This window comes from Lissotriton helveticus, chromosome 9 (genome assembly GCF_964261635.1).
Source record: "Lissotriton helveticus chromosome 9, aLisHel1.1, whole genome shotgun sequence".
Taxonomy (NCBI): Eukaryota; Metazoa; Chordata; class Amphibia; order Caudata; family Salamandridae; genus Lissotriton; species Lissotriton helveticus.
In genome coordinates this window covers 1,288,876,426-1,288,902,442 of record NC_136070.1, presented here as the reverse complement: position 1 = coordinate 1,288,902,442, position 26,017 = coordinate 1,288,876,426, and the positions used below count along the sequence as shown (strand labels likewise).

Here is a 26,017-nt window from a genome sequence, read left to right as displayed (position 1 = left end):
CATACCTAATTACTATATTGCACAGGATGGGGTTCCCGAAGCTGTTTGTTAGCTGGGTGGAACTGCTGTATACCGCGCCGACGGCCAAAATAGTTGTTAATGGGCTGCTGTCTTCCCCGATACCGATAACCAGAGGCACTAGACAGGGGTGCCCTCTCTCCCCATTGCTCTTCGCTATAGCGATAGAGCCACTGGCTTGTCTTATCCCACAAATGCACAGGGACAGTGCTTTTCGCTGCTACCAACGCCAAATCGGCGTATCATTGTATGCGGACGACATCACGATTTATGTGAAAGACCCGCAAACTAATCTTAATCCTATCCTCCGAGAATTCCTGGTTTTTGGACGATTATCAGGAGTGCAAATCAATTGGAAAAAAATCTCAATTTTTTCCGCTCACGGGTGCGGTCCACAGATTCCAGTTGGATTATCCACTGGAGTGTTGCGATTCAGATCTTAAGTACCTGGGAATACAGATATCCCTGAGCAGGGAGGAGACGTTGAGGATGAATTACGGGGTAGCCGTATCGAAACTGGCGGATAACATTACACGATGGACAGCGCTGCCGTTATCAATGGCAGGGAGAGCATCGCTAATAAAGATGGTGATACTGCCACAGTTTTTATACCTATTCCAGAACGTACCTTATTTCCCTGGGGCCTTTTTTTTAAACAACTAAGGTCGGAACTTCTTTGACTTTTCTGGGGGGGTAAACAACCGCGGGTGCGTTGGGACATTATAACCCAGCCCTATGAGAAAGGAGGTTTCGACGTACCTGAATTCAAAACCTATTATGTTGCTGCACAGGCACAGTACGCTTATCACTGGATTAACCCCACGCCCTTTATGCCACAAGTCGCTGCAGAAGACTGGATCGCACGGCCTCTGCCACTTAGTGGCTTGCTACTCGGTTCGGTGCGGGACATAGACACACCGTTCACTACGGTGACATGCACCATAGACGCTTGGACTCGCATTGTGAGGAATCTTCATGCCACGCAGCTGTATTCACCTGCTATGCCCCTTACGTATCACTCTTGTATACCGCTCCTACAGGAGGCAGGTTTTTAACTGATGTGTAAACACCTAAAGGTGGCCACGTGGGGAGACATGTTCCTCAAAGGGCAGTTCCGTACCAGGGAACAGATGTTTCAGGCTATTGAGCCCACTCCTCTAGAGGTTTTCTATTACGTCAGGCTTCGGCAGGGGCTTGGAGCGCTCCTACCTGACTTCCCAACGGAGCCCGATGTGGTCTTGCCACTACACGCCATGCTGATATCGGATGGCCGCCATCTCGTCTCCAGGTTGTACAACAGTATCAGACTACAGCGCCAGGGGCCTGAGAGCTCCGCTCGAAGCCAGTGGAGCGAGGACTTGGGTAGATCTGTCTCTGACGCTCAATGGCAATATTGTTGTGCCATCACAGCCAGGATCTCGTCTAGTAGCAGATTTGAAGATTATTCATTTCAAATTCTTACAGCGATTTTACTATACGCCTGTTAGAAAGCTACGGTTTCGTTTAGCGGACAACGATAGGTGTGAACGCTGCAGGGCGGAGGGAGCAGGATTTGTCCACTTGGCGTGGGAGTGCCCTGGAGTATATGAATATTGGCTGCAGGTACAGGATGCTTTGCAAACTATGACTGGAGAGGGGAACGGCAGCGATCCGTTAATAATGCTGTTGGGATACACACGGGATGTACCTAAGACGGTTTGCAGATTTGTAGAGGTTGCGCTACTACTAGCCAAAAGACGTGTAGCATGCAGGTGGGGCAGGGGGAGGGCCCCAAAGTTCAAGGAGTGGCTGGCAGATATGGTTTATTGCCAGGATCAAAACAATGTCTATGCCGATTTGCTACCAGTGCACAGCAGGCCAGGTGATATTTGGGGTCCATTGCAGAACTACTTATTGAAGGATGCGGCGGCATCAGTGGACTCGGATAATGGCAGTCGAGAGTAAGGGCTGCAGCGAGTGCCCTGCTAGGGCTGCTGAGGATACCCCTTAGACTCCTGTATGGGATACTATGTCCATCTATTCCTGGGCATGAGGGCACTCTATCCTAACTGCTGATTGCTCTGTGTGACGATTGCGGCAGCATACGAGTTGGGATGTGTGGCTTGGACTGATGCGGGTTAAGTTTCGCAAGGAGGCAAGATTGTCGCTAGGCACAGTCTTCCTGACACTTGTTGATTTATAGATATGTTGTTTGATACCCTCCAAAGACGATCTACACTGCTGTAATGTCTTACTATTGTATAAGGGATGGGCCATGTGATAAAGAACAGCTTAAGAAATGTTGTATACGTGTATTTGGCCTGCTCGGACTCGCCGGCTGCCGTATTATATTTATGTATATGATTAGGAATGCAATGTGACCATGTGTAACCTACCTGAATGCCGTTCTATCTTGCTGTCTGTCAAGAAAACGTTATAAATAAAGATTTAAAAAAAAAAATAGGGCTAAGGGTAGCATCTCTTCCCACCTCTTACTCTCGAGTGCTAGCAGTTTCTTCAGGGTAGTCTTTAACGTGGCGTTGTACCGCTCGACCAACCCGTCGGTCTGGGGGTGGTAAGCGGAGGTCCTTATTTGCTTGATGCCTAGTTGTGAACACACTTGTTTCATAAGGGCAGAAACAAAAGGAGTCCCCTGATCCGTTAGGATCTCTCTAGGGAATCCTACCCTGGAAAAGATTGTGACTAGTGCCGTGGCAATGTTTTGGGCAGTGGGTTGTCGTAGGGCTATGGCTTCGGGAAAATGGGTGGCATAGTCGACAAGAACCAAGGCGTACCGGCAACCATTCCGGGAAGGTAACAAGTGGCCTATAATGTCCATTCCGACTCTACTGAAGGGTATGTCAATAAGGGGCAGAGGCTGAAGGGGTACTTTAGGGGGGCGATGCCTACTATTCTTCTGGCAGACTGGGCTTTCGCGACAATATTTCTTTATTTGCTGATAAACCCCTGGCCAGTAGAACTTCTCTAGAATGTCCTGCCCCGTTTTTTCATCGCTAAAGTGACCCCCCAATAGGTGGCTGTGAGCAAGGAATAACACTTTTTCCCGGAAGGGCCCTGGTATTATTAACTGTGGACACTGACGGGATCCTCCCTTTCTGTACAACAGACCATTCTTTTGAAAGAAATATGGACCTACTTGTAGTGGGTCCTCATTGTCCAGAGCTCTGCCCCAAGCATCCTGTAGGACAGGATCTTCCTGTTGTGCCGCGCGGAATTCTCTATCCATTTCCCAAGGATGTTCTTCGCGGCGTATGGGATAGGCGGTAACATGATTCCTTTTCTCCCTCTTCTTCTGGCTTTTTGTTTTGTAGGGTTTGATCGACGGGTGCAGAGAGGGATGGACATGGTGAAAGGGGGCTTCCGACCACCATTTTTCTAAGAAGTCTGTCGTGTCGTGAAGGAGGTGAGGAATACCTGAGTAGTCACTCCCTAGGATCGCCTGTTCGGGAAGGTTGGGTACAAGTCCCACTGTTAGCAGGCTTCCTGGGTCTGTTGGGTGCTGCACATGAACCTGGGTGGTAGGATAGCTTTTAATGTCGCCATGTACACACTGGATTGCGACGGTACCGGTCACCGGCCTCACTGGTGTTGGTAGCTCTTGTGGACGGATGACGCTTTGCCTACATCCTGTAACGGCGAGAGCTAGTACGGGGTGTCCATCAACTTTCACTGGGCAGCGAAACCGTGGAGGTGTAGCTTCTGGGGTTACACAAACAAAGCTCCTGGCCATTCCCACCTCCATAGGCTCTTCCTTCTGCGGGCATACGCGGGCAATATGACCATAACCCCCGCAGTGGTAACACTGTGGTCCGGGAGGGGGTGGTCTGGGCATGACTGGATATGGCCAGAGAGGGACAGGTTCCGGTTTTCGGGGAAAGGGGGTCCTGTGGGGCCGAGTGGTGCCTGGGTTTTGGAGTCAGGTAGGGTGGTCATCTTTTCCTTTCTGGAATTCCTGAGCACGGCTGTAGGCACTTGCGATTTCCTCGGCACTCTCGAGCGTGAGATGGGCATGTTGGCGGACCCACTTCTGTGTGGAGGGATGTAAGGAGGCCAAAAACTGTTCCAGATATATTTTGGCGAGGATTTCGTCTTTTGATGAGGTTGCTGGTTTAAGCCAGCGGTTAGTGAGATCCTTAATGCGGAAGGCCAGAGCCCGGGGAGTCTTCTGTGGTCCCTCCCTGGCTTGACGGAGCTTTACCCCATAGGTCTCGTCATCGATACCCAGCTGTTCCAGGATGCATCTTTTAATATCGTCGTAAGGGGTCTGTACCTGAATGTTAACCTGTTGATATGCTGACTGTAGGTCTCCGGTCAACAGGGGACCCAGATATTGCCCCCAACGTTCAGGGGGCCAGGAAGCTGCTTGGGCCAGTCGCTCAAAGTTTTTAAAAAAATAGTCTGGGTCTTCCCCGGCACATATTTCTGAAGGACGGGAGGCAACTGTCCTGTTTTGTCCTAGGACGTCGTTGAGTTTTCCCATTGCCTGATCCTGGGCGGCTCCTTGGCCCTTAAGGACATTGTGTAACTGCCCCCTGTTATCCTCAGCAGTTTTGAGGAATTGCTCCATCATTTTCCCCAGTTGTTCTTGGGTTTCCGCCAGTTTCTTTACTGTAGCCTCCATACTTTCGGTGTATCCCACTTCTGACACCAACTGTGATCGTGGGGGTGTTGCGGACCGGAATAACAGGCGTGAAGGCCGTATGTAGTGAGCGATGACTTCGCTTGTTTTATTATGTTATACAACAGTTCGTCGGGCAGCGTGGAAACACAAAGATGAGCACGACGGGAAGGGTGTCCGGGTCTTCTCCGAGGTGAAGCCGAGATGTCAGGTCTCTGGTGTGGGCCGTTCCGGATGGTGTCCTCCGAGGTTACCGGGAATGAAAGAAACACAATGGGCTGTTAGTCCAGCTGAACGGGACTTGCAGAGTACTTTTACCAACACCAGGGGGTGTGGGGGAGGATTAGAGAGACCGTGAGGATGGTAGGGGATTTGGGTAGGGTTCGGGAGGCCAAGAGGCGGAAAGTCAGGGTGTATGGGTGAGAGGGAGGTGAAGGGCTACATATAATAGTGTCAGTGTGGTCCCGGCGGTGCTTTACAAGAATTATATACAGTGTGATACGCCGTCCCAAAGAGAGGGTAATCTACACAACTATATACACTGTACTTTAACTACAGAAGTTGTCAATGGAGATCTTGTACTCACATGCCCCGCCGCAACTCTTCCGAGAGTTACGGCCGCTCCCCAGCCACCTCCTGCGGACTCCCAGTCCTCGGTCCAAACGTCCTCTTCTTCTTCCGGGTTCGTCGTCTCTGGGTCCGTGTTCGTCTGAGCCTCCTGCCACGAGTTCGCCGAGTTGAACAGTTCTCTATCGTCAACTCCGTCTTTTCCGGTCTCCGGCTCCAGAGTCAGGGAGGGTCTTCCGCGGTCACGGGCTACTGCTTCCGGTGCTGTTCCGATTCCGATTGGTCCCTGTAACGAAGGACAGAGGGGTGGAGTCCGGGTTGGTAGGGACGCTTCTGATTCCGTTGTCAAGGACGGGGATCGACCCGGACGACGCTGTCTCGGAGAGGCAGGGGGGTTGCCGTATGACATCGTCGCTTTAGTTTCGGGCTTTAAGTTTAGTAATGCATTCTGTGTCAGTGCCTCTGCAAGTGTTTATTTTTTTTAAATTTGATTTCTAATGTACTTTATGCCAGTTGCTTTGTCCGACTGTTTATTTTATTGGAGTCTCCGTGTCATGTTCAGATCTTTATATGGGCAGGTCAATGCTTTCTGTGTGTGTGTTTATTTTAAACAGCATTTTGTTGCGATGATATCGCATTTACAGTCAGAAATCGTGACTTTGGAAATGATTGACCATGTTCAAGTTTCTTGGCAGTGGCTCTGTGCATGTGTTTATTTTGGTATTAGCTGTGTTTCCTCTCACAGAGTTCATTTTACCAGCATTTGGTTTCAGTTTTAAACTGCACTGCGTGTGAGTCCTAGTTCAGAGTTCTTCTAAGAAGAAATAATTCCAGTGATTTTTTTTTTTTCTTTTTTGGGTGACTTATACAATATACGCAATCAATTGTGAGTTTAGTCCGTGTGCTCACTTACATTCAGCTGCTGTGTTTCTTTACCCTACCTCAAACTCTTGCAGTTGCAAAGTATCTAGTCTGTAGACTATTGGGCATTTTTTTTGTACACATTGGGGAAGGGTTGCAATCTCTATATAAGAACTCCTAAATGTTATGTTTTAATTTTTTTAAGTTATACGTTCAATACCATGCCAATATCAGCAACACAGGCCTCTCCAGAACTCGAGGGGTCGCTCATCAAATCAAACATCTAGGTTTGCAGTATATTGGCAAATACATACATATCTCAGCCTCCCCCACTCACTTCATATCGTTAAACAAGCGTGATGACTACAACTGTTCATTGCTACTAGGTGGTTCAGTTAGGACTGCATGTCTGTCTCAGATAGTCTTAGGAGGCAAAGGTATTTAGGGCATGTCAGTTCCCGGAATTCTTGTGTAAGCAAGGACAGATTAGGGTGCCATTTTTCCCGAAGGAAGCGCCCTGGTTGGCTAGCGAAATCTTTTCCATACCTAGAATGTTCCACAGCCCATGAAGCCATCCAGTGTGGGTGGGAGTCTTCTAAGTGCCCCAGTGCAGGAGGATATTCTGGATAGCTGCCCCCAGTGCCAAGCCAATCTGTTTCCCTCGGCGGGACTTTAGGGGGTACATTAATGGGTTCAGCAGCCCCAAGATTGGAGAAGCTGGAAATCTTGGCGCGGTTGTATTGAGATGGAGATCTATGTCATAAAGCACTTGTGACCAGGGTGAAGTAGCCAGGGACAGTCCCACAGTAGATGGACCAAGGTCCCCTGTATCCCACGGCTCCACTAGCAGTCTCCACTCCGAGCTGGGTCGACTCTTTGCAGGCGTACAGGGGTCAAGTACCTGTACGTACCTACTTTTGGTGAGTGTTTCGGTAAGGGCCACATTGCTTGCTGTGTGCCTCGCTCTCTAATATCTCTCCTCCCATTCTCTGTCGCTCAGCTTCCTCCCCAGGTCCTTTTCCCGTCTGTTCTGGTTGCTTTGTACACGTTTGTTAAGTTGGTTCAGGAATGCATATATCTCGGAGATAAGTCTTTTATCTAATGTTTTAGTGATCAACCACCTCTCGTACTGGGTACGGTGGCGCTGTGAATTAGCCCAGTCATGTGGGTGTAGTATCCAGTGATGGAGTTGCATATAATGGAGGCGTTCGGTTTCAAGGAGACCATAGTCTTTGCATACTTGGGTAAAAGAGATCGCTCCATCCTCATCAACTAAGTTTCCCATTGAGCTACAGTCTGACTGCCGCCATCTCATAAAGTCCCAGGCCCTACACCCTTTACGAAGTCTGGGTTGTCCAACAGTGAAGTCATGGGTGAGGGAAAGGAAGTCCGTCCACACTGAACACCGGTCCCATGCTACCGCCGTCGCCTGCGTGATGGGGGACATGTATAGATTCCGGTGTCTATGCGCTTTCTTTAGAAAGGGAACTTTCCAGAATAATGTGCCCGCCACCGCTCGATCCTGGAACAATCAGTGCTTATCGCATTCAGCCCGACTCCACCAGGTAACACAGTTGGGCTGCCTGGTAGTACAACTGGAGGTCAGGAATGCCTAAGCCCCCAGCCCTGGGGTGAGAAAGCTCAGGTCCTTCTTCATGCGGGGTCTCCCCCCCCCACTCCCCCATATCAATAACCGGTGTGTGGAATTTAATAAAAGATCTACTTGTCCATGGGACAGGTTGCTTCATAAATCTACTTGTCATTTAAAACAATCCACTTGTCCCTTTGGTGCCATGTAGTGCGGCGACACATTTTGGCGACCGTCTCATTATATGAGAGCTGATATTAACCTCTCTGATTTTGCCAGGGCCCATCCTATTCTAGGGTTTGAATACTGTCAATGCTCTTGTTTTGTCATCTTTCCACAGATCTACATACTTGGGCTGGAGGTAGCTTTAAGCAATAGTTTCAGGGTTGGAAAGCCCTTTTGAATCTGTGCAAACCTACTGACTTAAATGATTTAGCAGTTTTTACCGGCTCTGCTCAAATCTTTTCCCATTCTGACATAGATTGGAAATGTAATCCTGACGCGGGCAGAAGTAACATTTCTTTCAGGGTTGTTGCGGGAAAAAATGGTTGAAGGGAAAGCGAATTTGCAAAGACTCAACACATTTTCGCATGCGCAAATCTACACATGCACATTTGTTTGTACTAAAATGCTGTTCACTAATATTTTCTTGCAGTATGATTTCGTGGCCTACTTCTGTAAATTCTTGTGAATTCATGAAAAGCGTAAATCTGCACTAATGCTAGGACATAGACCCTGGGTGCACTTTTGAGACTTTCTTTAAGAAAGGTCTCGTTTTAACCAAGATCTTTTTGGTTTTTTATTAAAATTCTATTTCTATCGGCTGAAACTCACTGTGAGTGACATAATTCTACTCTTTCACATGGAGCATATTGGCACACAAAGTAGTTTTATAAAATAAACAGAGTATTATTTAAATAAATACACATATATATATATGAATTGACAATCTTATTCAAACTACACACATGTAGTTATATGTGACAACTGCAACTTGTTGTTACTGTGAAGACGACGTTAATGTGCACACTCCTAGAAGTGCTGAGATTACACAGTAGATGCACTTTCTGTACCTGTTCAAGAGCTCTACATCACATTAAGAATGCACGCGATATTATTTGTAACTACAATAATGACCTCTAAAATGGCAGCAGCAAAAATTACCAAGAGAATGAATACAATGAAAGCTCCAAAATAGTCACTGTTATATATTTATTCTAATTCTGCTACTTCTAACTCCTAAGCAAATTTTAACATTTCAGAAATTAAAAACCTATTTGAAGCTCCAGAGATGGTTAAAACCCACAAACCTGTTTGAATGATACGGCTTGCGTTCAGTATCATAGCAAAGCCTCTTGTTGTGTGAGGCCAGCTGCACTGACACGTTCAGCAACCTAAGGCCAAGTGCCATCCTTATGGGTAGTCTTTCATTAGAATTAGTGATACGATTCTGCACGGTCTTTCGCCTGGCGTGAAGATCAACAGGTCCCCTCTGAAGGCTCTGGGGCATCCGGGTGCAGAGGTGTGTCACGGCGTCGGGTATCCCATTCACTTCAACAGGAGAACACTCAGAAAGAGGCTGCAAGCAGAGACTGGGGCCATTCCGGGGGAAGCCACAGTGGGGCTTGACCCTTGAGATCCTCGGGCACACAGGGACATCTCACTATTGGTCTTGGTTTCTGCTGTAGAGGGGCAAACGGGTCAGCTGGGCCACTCTCCGTGTGGCTCTCACTGACTCTGAAGTTCCTTGACGTGCAGATCTGTCTTCCTCCGCATTAGTGCCCTGTCTAGTGCTGTCCCAGAATTCTTAAGTGTGACAACACAAAGATAGCCATTTCTGAAATGTTGTACCCAAAACAAGTTAAGGCCAACTTAGGGGCGGTTCTAGCCTGGGGGTGTGTACGCCTACCTAACTAGCTCAGTTTCCCACCTGTCCAGGTGCCAAAGGGCTTTGGACACAGGGGGTCGGCTTCCTCTCCTGTGAGAGGAAACCAGATTCGCATTTCAAAGGCAGCAACTTCTTTGAAGCTCACTGGCCTAGGAAGGCTAATCAGCCGCCCAATCTGTGGGAGGGGGTGTGACACCCTCTTACCGGACAGGCTTTCTTCCTGACGTCCTGAGAGCAAAAGGCTCTCGTCCAAGGAAGTCAGAAACTTGTCTTGGGTGGCAAGCTGGTAGAAACTGGTCCGCCAACACCCCAAAGGCTGGTAGGATTTCAGGGGGCCCCTCTAAGGTGTTCTCAATAATCAAAAGCAGATGATTCAGACCATGGATGGAGTTCCACAATACTTCTATTATGAATGTATATTTTTTAGAGACTGCTTGTTCAATTAATGTAATGGTGTCAGTAATTATGAAAAGAAAAGAGCTCTTGATGAGTTTTTGCATTTAAAAAAGAATCTTTGTTGTCTAGAGTAGCTTCTGAAGACCAACTATTTATCAATTGTGTACCATGAATTTGCAAAGGGGTAATGCATTATAGCATCAACTAAAGGGACTTTTGATGCATATGGAATTTGAATCATTTGTTTTGGACCAGTAATCTGATCCAGAACCTATTACCAAAACCCCTCCAGCACAGATTGTGCTGTGATGTCCACAGTCTGATAATCCTGATGTGCTCTTTGAGAAGAAGAATGTGGCCTTATTTCCTGAAACACACAAAGTTTAACTGTCTTATCTGGAATATAGTTCCCTTGTACAAAAAGCTAAATTATGATCAGAATTTATAATCCACATTAAATGGAAAAACACTCCAGTGGCAATCGGATGTATATCCATGGTGGAAGATGACAGCTGTCTCAAAACCAACAGCAAACAAGAAGCTTACATTGCATTAATTAACTGGAGGAATATGTATTATTTCTTGTTTTTCAAAATCTGCATCGGAATCATTCTTGTGCAGTAAAATGTGTTTGTAACTGAATCATTTCAAGTGATGTAGGCTCTATTTGCGGATCATAGTGAACCACAGCTGTAGTTCGTTCATAAAAACTCTTATCTGTTAAGAGAGACATTGCAGGCTCCCTAATTCTGTAATCAATCATAAGTCTTTCTGTCCGTCCTCTTTTTGGGATAGCTCTTGCAGAGTATGTTGATCCACACAGGAGGCATCTTGGTGTCAGTGCAGGTCTCTTGAACAGAATTGGCCCTATAATGTGTAAACCTGTTACTCGGGGATCTTTTCTTGCACTATCTCACCCACTTTGAGGAGCCACCCACCAGCAGCTTTGAGAATGTTATCTTTGCTAGTGGTTGAGTCAGGATTTTTCCTGTTAGACAATTTAGGTCTAGTTTCTTAAACATTCTGCAATAGATTCATTTGTACCAAAGGGTTCGATATAGTTGACCGTGCTACTTTTCCATGGACATCAAAATCAAACGCATACATTGCTTCTCCAAAGAGTATTTCAAATGAGGTTTGACCACCTAATACTTCTCTAGTCCTGTTATTTAATGCTCTGTGAACCCTGTACAGATTTTGCAGCCAGCCAATCCTGGATCTAATACTCTAGCAGCCATGGCTCGCATCATGACTCGTGCAAGCCTTTCATATGACCCAGATGATTCTGAGCAGACATGGTGTGACTACAGCAGTTGTTCTCTCAGACAAAACATAGCATCCATAAATGCTGCAGCCGGAAATGCAGGACCATTGTCTGAATAAAGGTATGAACTTTTTCCATTGCTACAAGGCACTGCAAGTCTTTTATGCCTGCGTGAGCAGTTTACATTTTTATGGCCTAATCCAAAGTTTCCAGAGCATAAATAGACCGCAACATATATCTTTTTCTATCTGTTAATGCTCTGGATTGGCCTGGTGTCTAGGAAAAGTGCCTCATAGAATTTGGCAGATACCGTAATGTGAGTCCGCGCTGGTTTTGTGACAGTAGCGCGTTTTATTGGTTTACAAATACTGCATAGCCGCACACATTTGTTTAAGCTTTGATAAAAATGGCCGCCAGTATTGTTGCTATACCATTCATACAGTAGCGCTTATACCTACTTCTGCAGAGGAAATTCTCTCATGAATTGCCCTGATTAAATCCAACTTGGCACCCTCATTAGGAATGTCTGTCTCCTACTCGAAGACCATGGAGGCATCATCTTTATTGAGGGTGTCGGAGTATTTAGAAGCAAACCCATTAGGAGTCTTTTCTCCTTACAGCATTGCTTTTATTGCGGTCCGGCTGCAAGAGGGGTTGGGTAACTACAAATGAATACTATGTGGAGCGACAGAACCCAGCCGGCTCACGGTACTGTTAAACCACCACTAATGACTAAATGGAGTGCGCCAAGGAGTGACCGAAGACCACCCCATGGAGCCACTGTTGAGCCACCGTGAGATTTTAAATAAACACCAGAGTAGAGGGGCCGTGGTAACCTAAGAGACGGCTAAGGCGGAACATAAGGTAGATACGTCCGTAGTACAGACTGGTGTGGCGGAAACCAGTCTATTGAACGATCTCGCGGATTGTCCTCCATTTTTATTCTGCAGTTATCTTCTTTCAACACAGATTGAAACTGAAAATATTGTTTTTGGTATAATGCAATATCCAGTTCAGCTGTTAACCTGTGTACCGCGGACCCCTAGGAGTATGTGACACCTATGAAGGGGGTCCGTGATTGTTTAAAAAAATAAATATCATCTGTAGATTAATAAAGTATATATACATGACAAGATTTAAAATAAAAATTTTAAAACACGTTTTAAGTAAGAAGGAATTTAAAATTGGAAGCTACAAATGTAGGTCAAACAAAGATTTGTAAGGGGCTGCAAATCACCCCGAGGGTCTCAAGGCCCTGAGTAAATATCCTTATCTTGATTAGTGGCAGCAACTTGGGCACAGCAAACAATTTGGTGTGAGGGACTAATGGCCTCAATTGAAGCACTGGAGCGAACCGACCAATAGAGAATAGGCATTAGGAGCAAAATAAACAAAGATATCTGCTGGTGTCGAGGATATGTCTCGACTTTTAGAATAAAACAACATTTTGAGAAACTCAAACTTGTTTATTAACATTTTTTGGGGTGCATATTTGTTGTTTGTGAATTAACTAAAATATTACACAATTTATTTGACTTATTGTGAGCAACTGTCCTCTTTCTTGCATGGTATGTCCCCACTTTTTGCTGAATTGCTGATGTGCTTTGACTGAGTGTGCCCTAGGGCTCCTGTCATCTGTGTTCCTTCCCGAAAACTGCATTGAAGCCTAAACCCAATTGGCATCTCTGGCCACATGTCCGCCCCTGGTAAATGGTACCACAGGTACCCAGGGCATTGTGACTAGGGAAGACCCCTAAGGGCTGCAGCACTTATTGTGCTACCCTTAGGGGCCCTGTACCCTGACACACACTGCCTTTGCAGGCTGCATGTTTTGGTGCAGAACAAAATGAACAGTCGGCATTGGCACACATCCCTGTGTGCCATGCATACAACCAACTGCCCTGGCATAGATCAGTCACCCCTCTAGCTGGGTGCACTAGACCAGTGGTGAGGGTACAAGTGCATGAGCCCTAAAGTGTCTAAGTCCATTCTTAGACATTGTAAGTGCAGTGCTGCCATTGAGTATATGGTGCTAGGAGATTGTCATTCCGAACTCCACAGCATCATAATGGCTGCACTAAAAACTCAGAAGTTTGGTAGCAAACTTCTCAGCACATTAAACCCACACTGATGCCAGCGTGGGATTTAATGGAAAATGCACCCCAGTGGGCATCTTAGAGTTGCCCGCTGAAACTCGACTAACTTCTAGGGACCTGACTGAGTGGCTGCCTGGGCTGCCATCACCAGACAAGTTTTTGGACCTCTGGGTCGAGAGATGCTGCTCTCAGAGGCCTGAAGCAATGCACATCCTGGGACGAGGTACCAAGCCTCCTCCCCCAGGATGGGCAGGGTTCACGAAGGAGAAGCTTCAAAGGCATGCCTCCTTAGTGAGCCTCTCCAGACCGTTTGCTGCTTTCAGCAACTGGTAGAATAGGAGATGTACCCCCCCCAGGGAAGGGACCCATTGTCCCTGCCCTTTACCTACCGGTAACGCCCTTAAATTTAGTATTTAGGGAGCACCCTGAACCTTCCTTCCTCAGATCCAAAAACGACAAGAAAAGAATATCAGAAGAAGGGCAAAAAGTTGTGCAGAGCTAACAAGAGGACGGCGCCCTCTGACTTGGCCCCCGCCCTACAGGCCTGTCTCCCCTCGAACCTGCTCTTGCGAAATCCCAGTGTGTCCTGCAGCCAGCAAACTCAAAAACCCCAGAGGACCTGCCTGCCTTCACTTCAAAGACTGAATCTCCTTTGAAAACCGGACTTGTTCAAACTGCAGCTTCTGGTGCAAACCAGAAACCGAGAATCCAGCCCACTCTGCACCTGCCGAACCCAGCCCAAGCTCGAGTGGAAAAATACCACGAGGAGATCCTGATCCGAGATCCGGCGACCCCTGAACTTCCTCAAGCCTCCGGTCGACGCCTGAAGCCTCAATCCAGAGGACCCCTACCGCGACCAGAGCGGGTAAGAAAATCCGACGTCCCAAGGCACCCCTGCACCAGGCGCCCTACGGCCTTGTGTGCCCAAACCAACGGCGCCTAACTAACCCTCTACATCCCTACTTACCCCTCGAAGTGGTGGTCGCACCTGGAAGATGATCGTTCCGAGTCTGCAGTGTTTCTTTGTACCGGAGCTTCTCCATTGGGAACAACAGAGCACCCGACCTCAAAACAGCACCCTGCACCCGGCCGGCATAGTGCCGCTGAGGGTGTGCCTTTGGTGCTACTTTGGTCCCCAACTTGCCCTGAGCTAAACCCTAGGAGCTTTGCTCCCACAACCTTGTGGCCTGCTTGCCAGCAGCCACCAACCGGAGACCCCCTATCCTCCGTAGGATAACATTGGGCCTCAAGACTCTGCACCCGGCAGCCCGAGTGCCGCTGAGGGTGCAACAACAGTGCCTCACTGACCATGGGAGACCCCTGAATCTAACACCAGAACCTTAACTACCACAGTCAATTACTTACCTGCAAACCGATAACCTGTTTTTCCTCCATAGGATAACATTGACTATTTTCCCTCCAAAAAAACGACTGTGTGGAGTTTTGAAAACTAAAGATATTCTTTAAAAATGGTACAAATAACCAAAAGGTGTTTTCTCACCTGTTTGCAGGACATGTCCCATGCTGAATCTAGGCATCCAGCACTGAGTTAGAAAACATAACGTAAAAGTAACTTACCTGCAATATATTGAAAAAGCCTATTCATTCCAATGTACTGTATTTGCTAAGTGCTTCATACTACTGCTCCCTTGTAAATCAAACAAAGTACAATTCCTATTGCATCTTCAAACAGTTCTATATCCACTAACGTATTACTGAAAAGTATTTAATGCTTACCTGTGCCAGGCTTGCTTGGTTCTAAAAATAAACAGCACTATATTTGTATACAAAAACAATTGGCTTAGAGTTCAGTTCTGGAGTGTGTGAATTCATTTGCTGACTGAGTGTGTACATCAAAGGCTTAACACTGTCCTCTGATACTGCCTTACTGCTCGACCCAGCTACCACTTTAGAGAGTAAGGTTCTATCTAACTTTAACTTCTGCCTACCTCTGGGAACACTTGGACTGTATGCACACTACACCTCAATTTGGTGTAGTAATATATAGAGCCAGTTTCTTACACTTATACGCATTCCTGTATTTTGGTGTATTATTTTTGAGGTACTAATCCTAGAAATTGCTGGTCCCTGGCTTCAAGTTGTGATTGAGTGTGGGGCCTACAGAAATGAAATGGTTAAGAACCGGGGGGGGGGGGGGGGGGGGGGGGGGGGGGGGGGGGGGGGGGGGGGGGTGTGTGTGTGTGTGTGTGTGTGTGTGTGTGTGTGTGTGTGTGTGTGTGTGTGTGTGTGTGTGTGTGTGTGTGTGTGTGTGTGTGTGTGTGTGTGTGTGTGTGTGTGTGTGTGTGTGTGTGTGTGTGTGTGTGTGTGTGTGTGTGTGTGTGTGTGTGTGTGTGTGTGTGTGTGTGTGTGTGGGTGTGTGTGGGTGTGTGTGTGTGTGTGTGTGTGTGTGTGTGTGTGTGTGTGTGTGTGTGTGTGTGTGTGTACATTTTTTTTTTAACAGAGTTTTATATAGCGCAAACTTGACCCGAAGGTATCAGAGCTCTTTACATAGCACCAGTTGCATTACATGAGGACACATTCATTTTTGTTAGGCACGGGGAGATTAAGTGATTTGCCTAGAATCACAGGATGTTCAGCGTCATTGCCAAAACTCGAACCCGGTTCCCCAGATGCGAGTTGACTGCCCTAGCCGTTAGGCCAACTCCTCTCCCCATAATCTTAATACCAGTCAGCCTTATAGCCAGCAACACATATATTGAGCTATAAAAAACGTGTATATCCGAATACAAATGACTTGTGCAGCACGTTGACACGTCTTTTGATCTAAAGCTGCATGTATAATGGTCAATGGCTCTTGTGGATGCGTTACTAATATTTCAGTTTTGCCATTAAAGGCGAATATGACACAATACCTGAGATGTTGAATATTGCAGAAATTCCTTTATTGAAATCCCTTTCCGGTTCTTTCAGGAGAACCTCGAGTTGATGGGTTCCAAGAGGAGACGAGCGACCTCTCCTTCCAGCAGTGCCAGTGGAGGGGACTTTGACGATGGACACCTGTCAAACAGTGCACCCGGGCCAAGCCGGAAGAAGAAGAGGCTGTCGAACCTCCCAAACGTGGATCCCGTAAGTGTTCCTTCTCATAGACCTTTTCATTCCTTAATTCGGCTATCCAAGGTTTTGCTCTCGACTTCATTTCATACCAAGATTTGTTTGGAAGGCAATGCTCAATCCTGCTAGCCAAGAAAAAATACAGCATCCTCATATATATATTTTGCCTAATTGATTACTCGTCATTTTTCTTTTTGAACTGTTCCATAAATCCCTTGGTGCCACCGTCCACTCTGCCACTTGCTTCTCAAGCTTCTGATCGTACAATCTACTTTCCTGATGACTCTTCTGCTGCTCTCCTTCCACTGAATTTTTTTTGGTTTATTCAACAAGCTTTGCCCATAATTGTTGTTTACACGTCATACATGTGTGTATTTGTTTATTGTATATGTTTACTGTCCCTTTCGTCTATTTTACGTAAAGAATATTCGTATCATTGACCTTGATGTTAAGGGCTACATAATAAAGTCACCCACTGTTTAATCCTTTAAGTTTAGTTTTCACTAGCGGGGTATGCTGAATTCTCAAAATTGGCGCTTCAGATCTGTATTATATCCTCCTTTTCAGTGATCGGAAACAGGATAAGGGAGGTGTGTATTCTTTGTCTTGAAAGGCGTTCAACTTCCTTGAGTAAAGATTTGATCCAAATGTGTAACGTCCATTTACCAAATTTGGACTTACGATGCTTTAATGTTAGTCTTTGATTGACAGCTGCATTTTACCCGGTGTGCCTTTTGTGGTGTTTTTTCAAATTTTTTTAACTAGCCTATTGCGGGCAGAATTTGTCTGGTTTTAGAATGTTATTATCTTTTTATTTATTGTGTTTTGGGGTTTGTTTATTTTATCTGAATGGGAGTGGTCTGGTTCGTTGCACACCTTGAAGTGGACATTTCTTGGCATTGTGTTGCGTTTGACAAATAAAAATAAGCAAGCAATCCTCGCCATCCTCAATAGATGGAAAGAACCAGACATGGTTGTCTTTTTTATTACCGTCTAAGGACTGAGGATAACTTCCCTGTTTATTCCACTAACTTTGATTGCTTTGCTGCACCTCTTCACATTATAAAAGGACAAAACCTAAACCCATTTCACATGTTGATATAATGGTTTTAATCTGATTTATTTGAAGTAAGAAAATTCCTTTATGAAACTGTGCACATCTTTGCTTTGGCTGGGAAGTTGCTAGCCCATTAGGCTTCCACATCTCCTCTGCTGTTCGGTTTGACATTGATTTGGTATATATTAATAATCCATTTTTGTAGGGTGTGAGCATACCACCCCTTAAGGTTTCAAGGCGCTGGGGGAATCATGTGAGGAGCATGCCCCGTCACAGGATTGCATTAGTTGCGAAGACGAACAGAGGGTTCATTTAATCATGGGAGGTGCATTCCCGGTCACGGGATTGCATTAGGTGCTAGTGGTGACTGGGTGAGCTACGCTTGAATGGAGGTGCCTTGCATGCCTGTTGGCCAGTGTTTACTGGTATAGGACTCACTCAAGAAAATGTCCTCTGGCGACGGACTGGATTTTCATACGGTGAAGTAGCTCTCGCCTGGTAATTATGCTGTCTGAATTGTCTCCAGGTGCACTTTAAAAGGCCTTCCAGGCCCTTCTGTTGTGTAGGTTATCTCTCTGTTGTTTGTAACCTTTGTGTCATGTTTTCAGATTGCGGTGTGCCATGAACTGTATAACACAATCCGAGATTACAAAGATGAACAGGGCCGGCTCCTGTGCGAGCTCTTTATGAGAGCACCAAAGCGAAGGTAAGGGGGTACAGTAATGAGTGATCCTTTCCAAGTCAAATTAATGTTTCTATATTTTCAGGAAGGCATTGGGTGGCCTCCATGTATTTAGTTGCTGGTAAAGAATGCCGCCTGTTGTTTCCACACTGCCCATGCTTTCTCAGGATTACCTTCTTCGCTCTCCCTTACTTTGATCTTCGGTTTGTGCATCACTTTAGACGTTCTTGTGTGTTTCAGGATACAGTCATTCAAAGCCAGTAGTACCCTTTCTTATTACATGACCTTTCTTCATCCTTCTCAAATGTCGGGGTCTTCATTTCATTGGTTGTGTCTTTGCTGAACCTCCGTTCGCTTTGTGTGCATCAGAAACCTTCCTGACTATTATGAAGTGGTTCCTCAGCCCATTGATTTGATGAAGATCCAACAGAAGCTGAAAATGGAGGAGTATGAAGAGGTCCGCTCCCTGACGGCTGATTTCCAGCTCTTATTCCGCAATGCGAAGGCATATTTTAAGGTAAGGAACGTTGTGCCCAAGTCATAGAAGCAGCAGCTCAGCGCAGTCAATGAGTGCTCTGTCCTTCATGGCGATTGCTTGCTTTTGTGTACAAAGCCTGACATTTTCTCTGAATAAATTGGCTTGAAGATATTTGATAATATTTGGACGTTGGTGGAAACCATCAGCCATGTTGCTTAGTGAGGTTTGTTCACAAAAATGTCACAAAACCAACCAGTTTTTTATCCTCGGGTACCCCGACACAAAAGCCGTCGGTCTTGGAGGCAATGTTTATAGTATATATGCAGCGCCTAAACACGAAGAAAGCGAAAACACAAGAAAAACCCCACTTCAATTGAGAAAAAGAAAGTACATTTTAATAAATTATTTGACAACAAAAATCCAGTCTGAACTAAAGATATGCAATTTTAAAGATTTCAGAAAAAAATAGGGGGAAAAAAGGATCACCACAGGGTAAACCAAACAATATGCCCTTGGACTTAAAGACCCTCATCTCCCTTTGAACCTCCCCTGTCCCATTCCGTCAAGGCCCTCTTATTGACCAGGATGACTGTAAGAACGATGCCGCGCAGTAACAGATAAACGGAGTGGAGAATTGTTTGAAATAAAGCGCAGGACGGCATTGTTTAAAATTGTTTTTGCAAAAGTGGGAGAACGAGCCTTTTCCGATGTTGGGTATAAAACCCACAAAAAAAGAAAATATGGAGATTGGACTGTACAGACGTTCTATCACAGGGACATGCTGGAAGGTCGCATAATGTAAACATGTTCTTGCAAAATCCATCATTAACGGGATATAATTCATGCAAAATCTAGTTACTATAAAACGGTGTTGACGAATCGTCACAAATATCAAATAGGACTCATCCACCTGGGTGCGGAGTGGCAGGTGGGGTATAACTTTACGGACTTTTTTAATGCAACTAGCTGCTACTTTCACTTTCCCGCTTCTCCAGGAATATTTGATTCTTTCTTTAGACACAGTTCTACAACTGGGAGGGTTAGCAAATAAACCCCCTCCCACCTCAGGCTCCCCAGAGATGTTTTCACGTATTGCAGCCCGGCGACCTTATGTACATCGTCCTGGGCCTGACAATCCTTAATGATATTTTGAGAAACACTGACCGTGTCTCTCTTCCAGATCCAGTGCCACAGCATAATCGAGGCGAGTCTTGCTACATCTGAGATGTACGCGGCCTCTAGATCAGCATGACTAATAGTTTGCAGTTACTTGGGAGGGATAACAGTTCTTTAAGAAACCGTCCTCTTATCATTTGAAGTTGATCACTTGCCGCCATCCCCCAGACCCCTGCTCCATAAGACGCTACAGTGAACGATTTTGTGACAGACACCTTTTTTTATTACCTCGCTCCTTCTGGAACCATGCTTCTTAATGAAGCTAAAAATGGCCCTAACACTTTTCTCCATGGCTAGGGCCCTGTTACCCACCATGTTTGACTGGTAAATTGCCTATCAAAAACATCCCCCAAATAGGTGAAGGAATCTACGACAGTCCGTTTGCGCCGCTCTATATGAAAACTGGGAGTTTTTTGGGGCGAGTACCAGCCACCAGCACAAAAGCTTTCGTTTAATTAATGCAGAGATTCAGGCTAATGATGCATTTCGAATAGGCCTCTATTAGCTTCTGTAGCCACACCCCAGTTCTTGCAATTAACAAAGCATCAACTGCATAGAGCAGTATTGGGAGGGATGCTGCGTTAAAGGTTGGTAAATCTTTTGATGCTCCCATCACAGCTGCCTGCACCCAGTGAGTGTATATTGAAAATGAGAGGGGCCGAGACACAGCCTTGTCGTGCGCCCCATTTTATTTTAAACAACCTTGTGCGTAGCCCATCCCTACCGTAACAGACACAAGCAGATGCTTGGGCATACATTTGCCGAATAAAAACAATTATCGGGGGGGGGTCAAGTGGAGGAGTGTGGCTCACTGATTAGAGCGGCAGACCCTGATGCAGAGGTCTGGCCCGGGACCAGGGTTCAATTCCCGACGCGGCAGGGTCCTGAGCCCAAAATGTCCACGGACTCGATAATTCTCGCCTCGGTGCCTATTCTAATCATGGGGTCCCACGCTGCAACTCTGGGCAATAGTTGCTTAATCTCCACTACGCCCCCCGCGGCGGGATGCCTGGCTTTCACCCTGGGGATACCCAGTAGGGGTTATCCCACAGGGAAAAAGCCAGGACGGGTTCCCAAGGCAAGCGCCTTGATGCCTTCGGGTGATACGTGCGCTATATAAGTCGCAATACATTTACATTTACAATGCCCATTTCATCCATGATGGCCTATAATTTGAGATGGGAAACGCAATTAACTTCAACTAGTCACCTGATCCAGGAACAGGCTGCAGGCACCAAATGGTATAGGACAAGAAAATGTCCACTTTCTGAATTGTGACTTAAAGAGAATTTTAAATCACTATTCATTTGAGACCAAACTTGACTTTCCTTCGTGTAAAATGTAGGACATATTAAATGTAATAAGGTAACCCAATGTTATCCTATAGAAGAAACAGGCCTCACAATAGTGAAAAACAAATTTGTATGTTTTTAACTCCCAGAACATGTAAAACTTAAAACTAAATGTTCAACTTTTTAAGTGCAAAGCACCCGGCCTTATGAGCAGCTTAAGCTTAACCTAGGAGTTACTTAATGTTATTAAAAAGGAAGGTTTAGGTCTGGAAAAAGTTTTATTTTGCCACGTCGAAATGTCAGTTTAAAAATGCACACACTGACTGTATTGGCAGATCTCAGACATGTTTAAAGTGGCTAGTTAAGTGGGTGGCTCAATAAGTGTTGCAGGCCCACAAGTGCAGATTAATTTACCAGTTGTGGATATATGGTATACCACTTTAATAAGCACTGGTGAGCTGTGGTAGAGTGCACAGTCCTAAAAGTCAACAAAAACAGGTTGAGAAAGTAAGGGGGGGTGTGTGAGGGCAGAAAGTTTGGCAGATGAGCTCAGTGACTGATTTAACTACCAACTTACTGAATTGATTAGCTGGTTATCGTTTAATATACTTGATTATGCTTGTAAATTACTCTAAGTACATAGCAACAATATATACAGGATGCATTGATACTACATACGGTAAAAACGTTAGCTGCAGCTATGCGAACATGGAGGATTAACTTGAGAAAATGCCGGCTGTACATGCGTAGTCTGATAACGAGGCTGAGCTGGGGGGGAGAGGAGGGGGGGGCAGAGGTTATATGATAATAGGTTAGATTAGATAACGGACAGTTAAAATGATACATTATATGGCGCGTGTTTCCATTCAGATGCACAAAAGATAAGCAAAATGTAGAACTTTAAACTCTCAAATGTCTAATACGAAAGTAAAGAAGATAATAAGGTTTTGGTTCATAATAATATTGTAAAATATATTTGCTGTTATATGAAGGATACAATTGCAATTCTGTGCAGATACACTATAAACACATGGATGTATTAGCTATGTGTCAAATGTATACGTTGTGAAAAGCTTAATAAAATATGTTTTTAAAAAAAGTTTGTCAAATTGTATGGTTTTAGAAGAATGTAAGATTTTCCACACTCCAACAACTGTTTATACTCTTGGTTGCGCAGCCCGATTCACCAGAATATAAAGCTGCGAGCAAGCTTTGGGATTTGTATGTGCGCACAAAGAATGAATTTGTTCAGAAAGGAGATTGTGAAGACGATGAGGATGATGATGTGTTGGACACTCGGACAACGCCACAAGAAGGAGAGGTAAGCGTTGCATGAGCAGGGTTGAAAAAGCTTTTTAATATATCTAATGGCACAAATGTTGGAAATATTTGGTCTGTAGATTTTTATTATTAATTAGTTCTACATGTGGCCAAACTGAGCTGCTAAACGGACTAAAAAGCACTTCACATACAACACGAACTGTTTAACGATGTTTAATTTGCGATCGCAGAAATATCTGCCTGCAGGAACCATATAGATTTTGACACCTTTTTGTTTTTTAATCCGGCATGTCTGAGGTGGACTGACTCTATAAACCTTTGATTTTTTTTTTTTTAATGCAAGTAACTGTTGTGCTGGACGTCCTCTGCGTGGCTTGGAAAAGCAGTATTGTTGTGCCCTGTCTGTTTGTGGTTAGTCCTGTGTTTCCTCTGTTTATTCAACAGTCCTGCAGTTCACGGAGAGTGCTGCCTCAACAAGGCTGCACGTGGCTGAATCCAGGTTCAAAGGTGTTTTTCCTTTTCTCTTTGTGGAACACTGGCTGTCTCTCGGGTAAATGTGTCCGGTCTCTCTACTGATACTGCTTGCCCTCATTTTGTGTGGAACATGCATGAAGGCGTAGTCCGTTGGTGTTTGCAAGGGGAAGGGACCGATACTGAGTGGACTTTAGGGTCTGTTTGGACTAGGTGTATGCTGCACAAAGTGAAATGCCCCTTTTAGGATGTCTATGGTATGCAAGCCAACCTGTGTGCATTCCTGGCCCCTCAATCAAAACCTTTTCAGATTGGTGGATGGGGTACAAAGCCCTTAAAGAATATTTGCCCTGCATAATTGTAACCCACCCATTCACCCCATTTAGGTTTAGTTGCTGTCCTCCAAGGCAATGGGACTGATGTGTAGTTCATTCTGACCTCGAGTCATGAGCACTAACTTGTCAAGTCCAGGGTAAGCCATCCTTGCTTAGAGCAGCCTGACTGGTGTGGCTTAAAGGAGACCGGTCCGGCCACAAGCCAATTTGCCTGTGTGATCGGTGGGCACACCCATACACAGCTCAAGGGTATTGAAGCCTGGGTGCTTCTGATTATTTCAGGATGCCTTGCAACCTCTCTTCTGATTACCATGTTACCATTTGAATCATTTCAATAATTTATGTACGTTTCATATATTCAAAATGGGTCAAAATTGTGCTCACCTTTGAGGACGTATTGGTAGTATACTGTTCCCTTGGCCCTAGCACCTCTGCAGCTGGGCGTACATCATTCCGCAGACCTCCCAAGACAGGAAGTCTCGTAGTCGTAAACACGATAGCAGTGGCGCCCAAATGTCTGTAGGGCGAGATGGCAGTATTGAGTCCCATTAGTTGGCCAGTTGCTCCTGGCACTCACCTGCATCTTGCAACCATGACTTGACCTTGGGCACCGATCTCCTCCCCAGTGGATGGCGCTCCGGCGCTTGGCAAGAGCATAGCTGTAAGACGGTAGACCTCATGAGGGATGTCTCTGACGTAGCTGAGGAGGCGCAGCAAAGGGGTCTGTGCTTTGGGGTGGCCTGTGATCTGCTGCAGCGTATGGCGCACCTCCCTCCAATAGTCGGCCACTCTTGGGCAGTCCCAGGCGCGATGCAGAAAGGAGGGCTTGCAGCACCAGACATCTCACACAGCGCGCCCCTGCCTCCGGTCCCATGCGATGTAACTGTGTCTGAGTACAGTACGATTGATGGAGGAACTTCAAATGAATGAGTCCTAGTCTTTAGTCAGGCGAGCGAGCCGAGTCTGTTCGCAGCAGTATGTCCACTGATCATCCAAATTGGTGGGGGGGGGGGGGCGCCCAGGTTTCACAGGCTATCACAGTGAGGATGGGTGCCTTGTCTCATAACCGCGCAGATAGATGACCAGCTTGCGGGAGGAAAAGTTTGTCAACATGTGTTCAAGGGCATGTCGTGTAGGCTGGGGTTTAGGAAACGTGTTAAGGAGTGTGTAGGAAAGTGGGTTTCTGTTGCAGTAACCCCCCCACCCCAACCGGACTACAGATGCACTTTTCCTTGGTGTGCCCTGGGTCCCTGCCAAACAGGTTCCCAGGGCCTGTGTTCTTTCCCCAGAGCTAATCCAATTGGCATCTCTGGCCACGGGTCAGTCCCTGGTAAATGGTACCCTAGGTACCCAGGGCACTGCCACCAGAGAAGGCCTCGAAGGGCTGCAGAACTTATTGTGCCACCCTTAGAGGCCATGTACCTTAACACACACACACTGCCTTTGCAGGCTGCGTGTCGTGGTGCAGAACAAAGTAAAGAGTCAACATGGCACACATCCCTGTGTGCCATGCCTACAACCCACTGCCCTGGCATAGGTCAGTCGCCCCTCTAGCTGGGTACACTATGCCGGTGGTGAGGGTACATGTGCATGAGCCCTGTACCCCCACAGTGCCCAGGTCCATTCCTGGGCACTGTAAGTGCAGTGCTGCCATTAAGAGTATATGGTGCTGGGAGTTTGTCATTAAGAACTCCACAGCACCATAATGGCTACACTGAAAACTGAAGTTTGGTATCAAACTTCTCAGCACATTAAACCCACACTGATGCCAGTCTGGGATTTAATGTAAAATGCACGACAGAGGGCATCTTAGAGATGCCCCCTGACACTCGACCAACTTCTAGTGTCCAGGCTGAGTGACTGCTTTCAGCTGCCACCACCAGACATGTTTCTGGACCCCTAGGTCGAGAGCCTGCTGCTCTCGGGGGCCTGAAGCAATGCACAACCTGGGACGAAGTGCCAAGCTTCCTGCACACAGGATGGGCAGGGTCCACGAAGGGGAAGCTTCAAAGGCTTGCCGCCTTTGAGAGCTTCCCCAGGCCACTTGCTGCTTTCAGCAAATGGTCCCCAATGGTTCTACCCCCCACTTTGGAGGGGAGAACCTGCGGGAAAAACAAGTGAGGGAAGAGAGGTGTGCCCACTTCTGCCAACTTCATCCCTCAGGTGGGGGAGGCGAGGTGAAGCGAGTGCCCGCCATCTTGAGAATAGGGGGGACCCACCCAACTAGGGACAGGCTTGTGCCCCCTCCCACTGAAGAGTGGCACAATAGGGGGTGTACCCACCCCAGGGAAGGGACCCATTGGTCCCTGCCCTTTACCTACTTGTGAAGCCCCTAAATCTAGTATTTAGGGGGCGCCCTAAACCTACCTTCCTCCAATCCAGAAACGACAAGAAAGAAGATAAGAAGAAAAACCGAAGAGCTGTACAGAGCTAAGGGGTCGACGCCCAGTGACTTGGCCCCAGCCCCACACGCCTGTCTCCCCTCGAACCTGCTCCTGAAAAACCCCGGTGTGTCCTGTAGCCAGCAACTTCAAAAGCCACAGAGGAGCTGCCTGCCTTTACTCCCAAAGACTGCTTCTCCCGTGAACACCAGATTTGTTCAACTGCAACCTCTGGCAGCAGCCGGAAAACGCAAATCCAGCCCTCTCTGCACCCGCCGAACCCGGCCTGAGCTCAAGTGGAAAACCACCACGAGGAGGTCACCCCGGCGATCCTGAACCGAGATCCGGAACCCCTGACCTGCCTCCAGCTGACGCCTGTAGTCTAAATCCAGAAGGCCCCAACCCTAACTGCCACCAGGAGCTGGTAAGCCGATCCGACCCCAAAAGACACCCCTGCACCAGACGCCCCACGCCTTGTGTGCCCAAACCGACAGTG

The 26,017-nt window shown here is 46.5% G+C and overlaps 1 protein-coding gene across 9 annotated transcripts in view; it reads left to right on the top strand.

The window, feature by feature from the left end:
• Positions 1-26,017, top strand: part of PBRM1 (polybromo 1) — a 298,934-nt gene that overhangs the window by 12,485 nt on the left and 260,432 nt on the right. For all 9 annotated transcript variants that reach the window (XM_078661902.1, XM_078661899.1, XM_078661897.1 and 6 more), the window contains exons 2-5: positions 16,228-16,383; positions 18,034-18,131; positions 18,477-18,624; positions 22,231-22,374. In XM_078661902.1, the coding sequence (XP_078518028.1) occupies positions 16,243-16,383; positions 18,034-18,131; positions 18,477-18,624; positions 22,231-22,374 (531 nt within the window). In that variant the 5' untranslated portion in view covers positions 16,228-16,242. The remainder of the gene's footprint in view (positions 1-16,227; positions 16,384-18,033; positions 18,132-18,476; positions 18,625-22,230; positions 22,375-26,017) is intronic.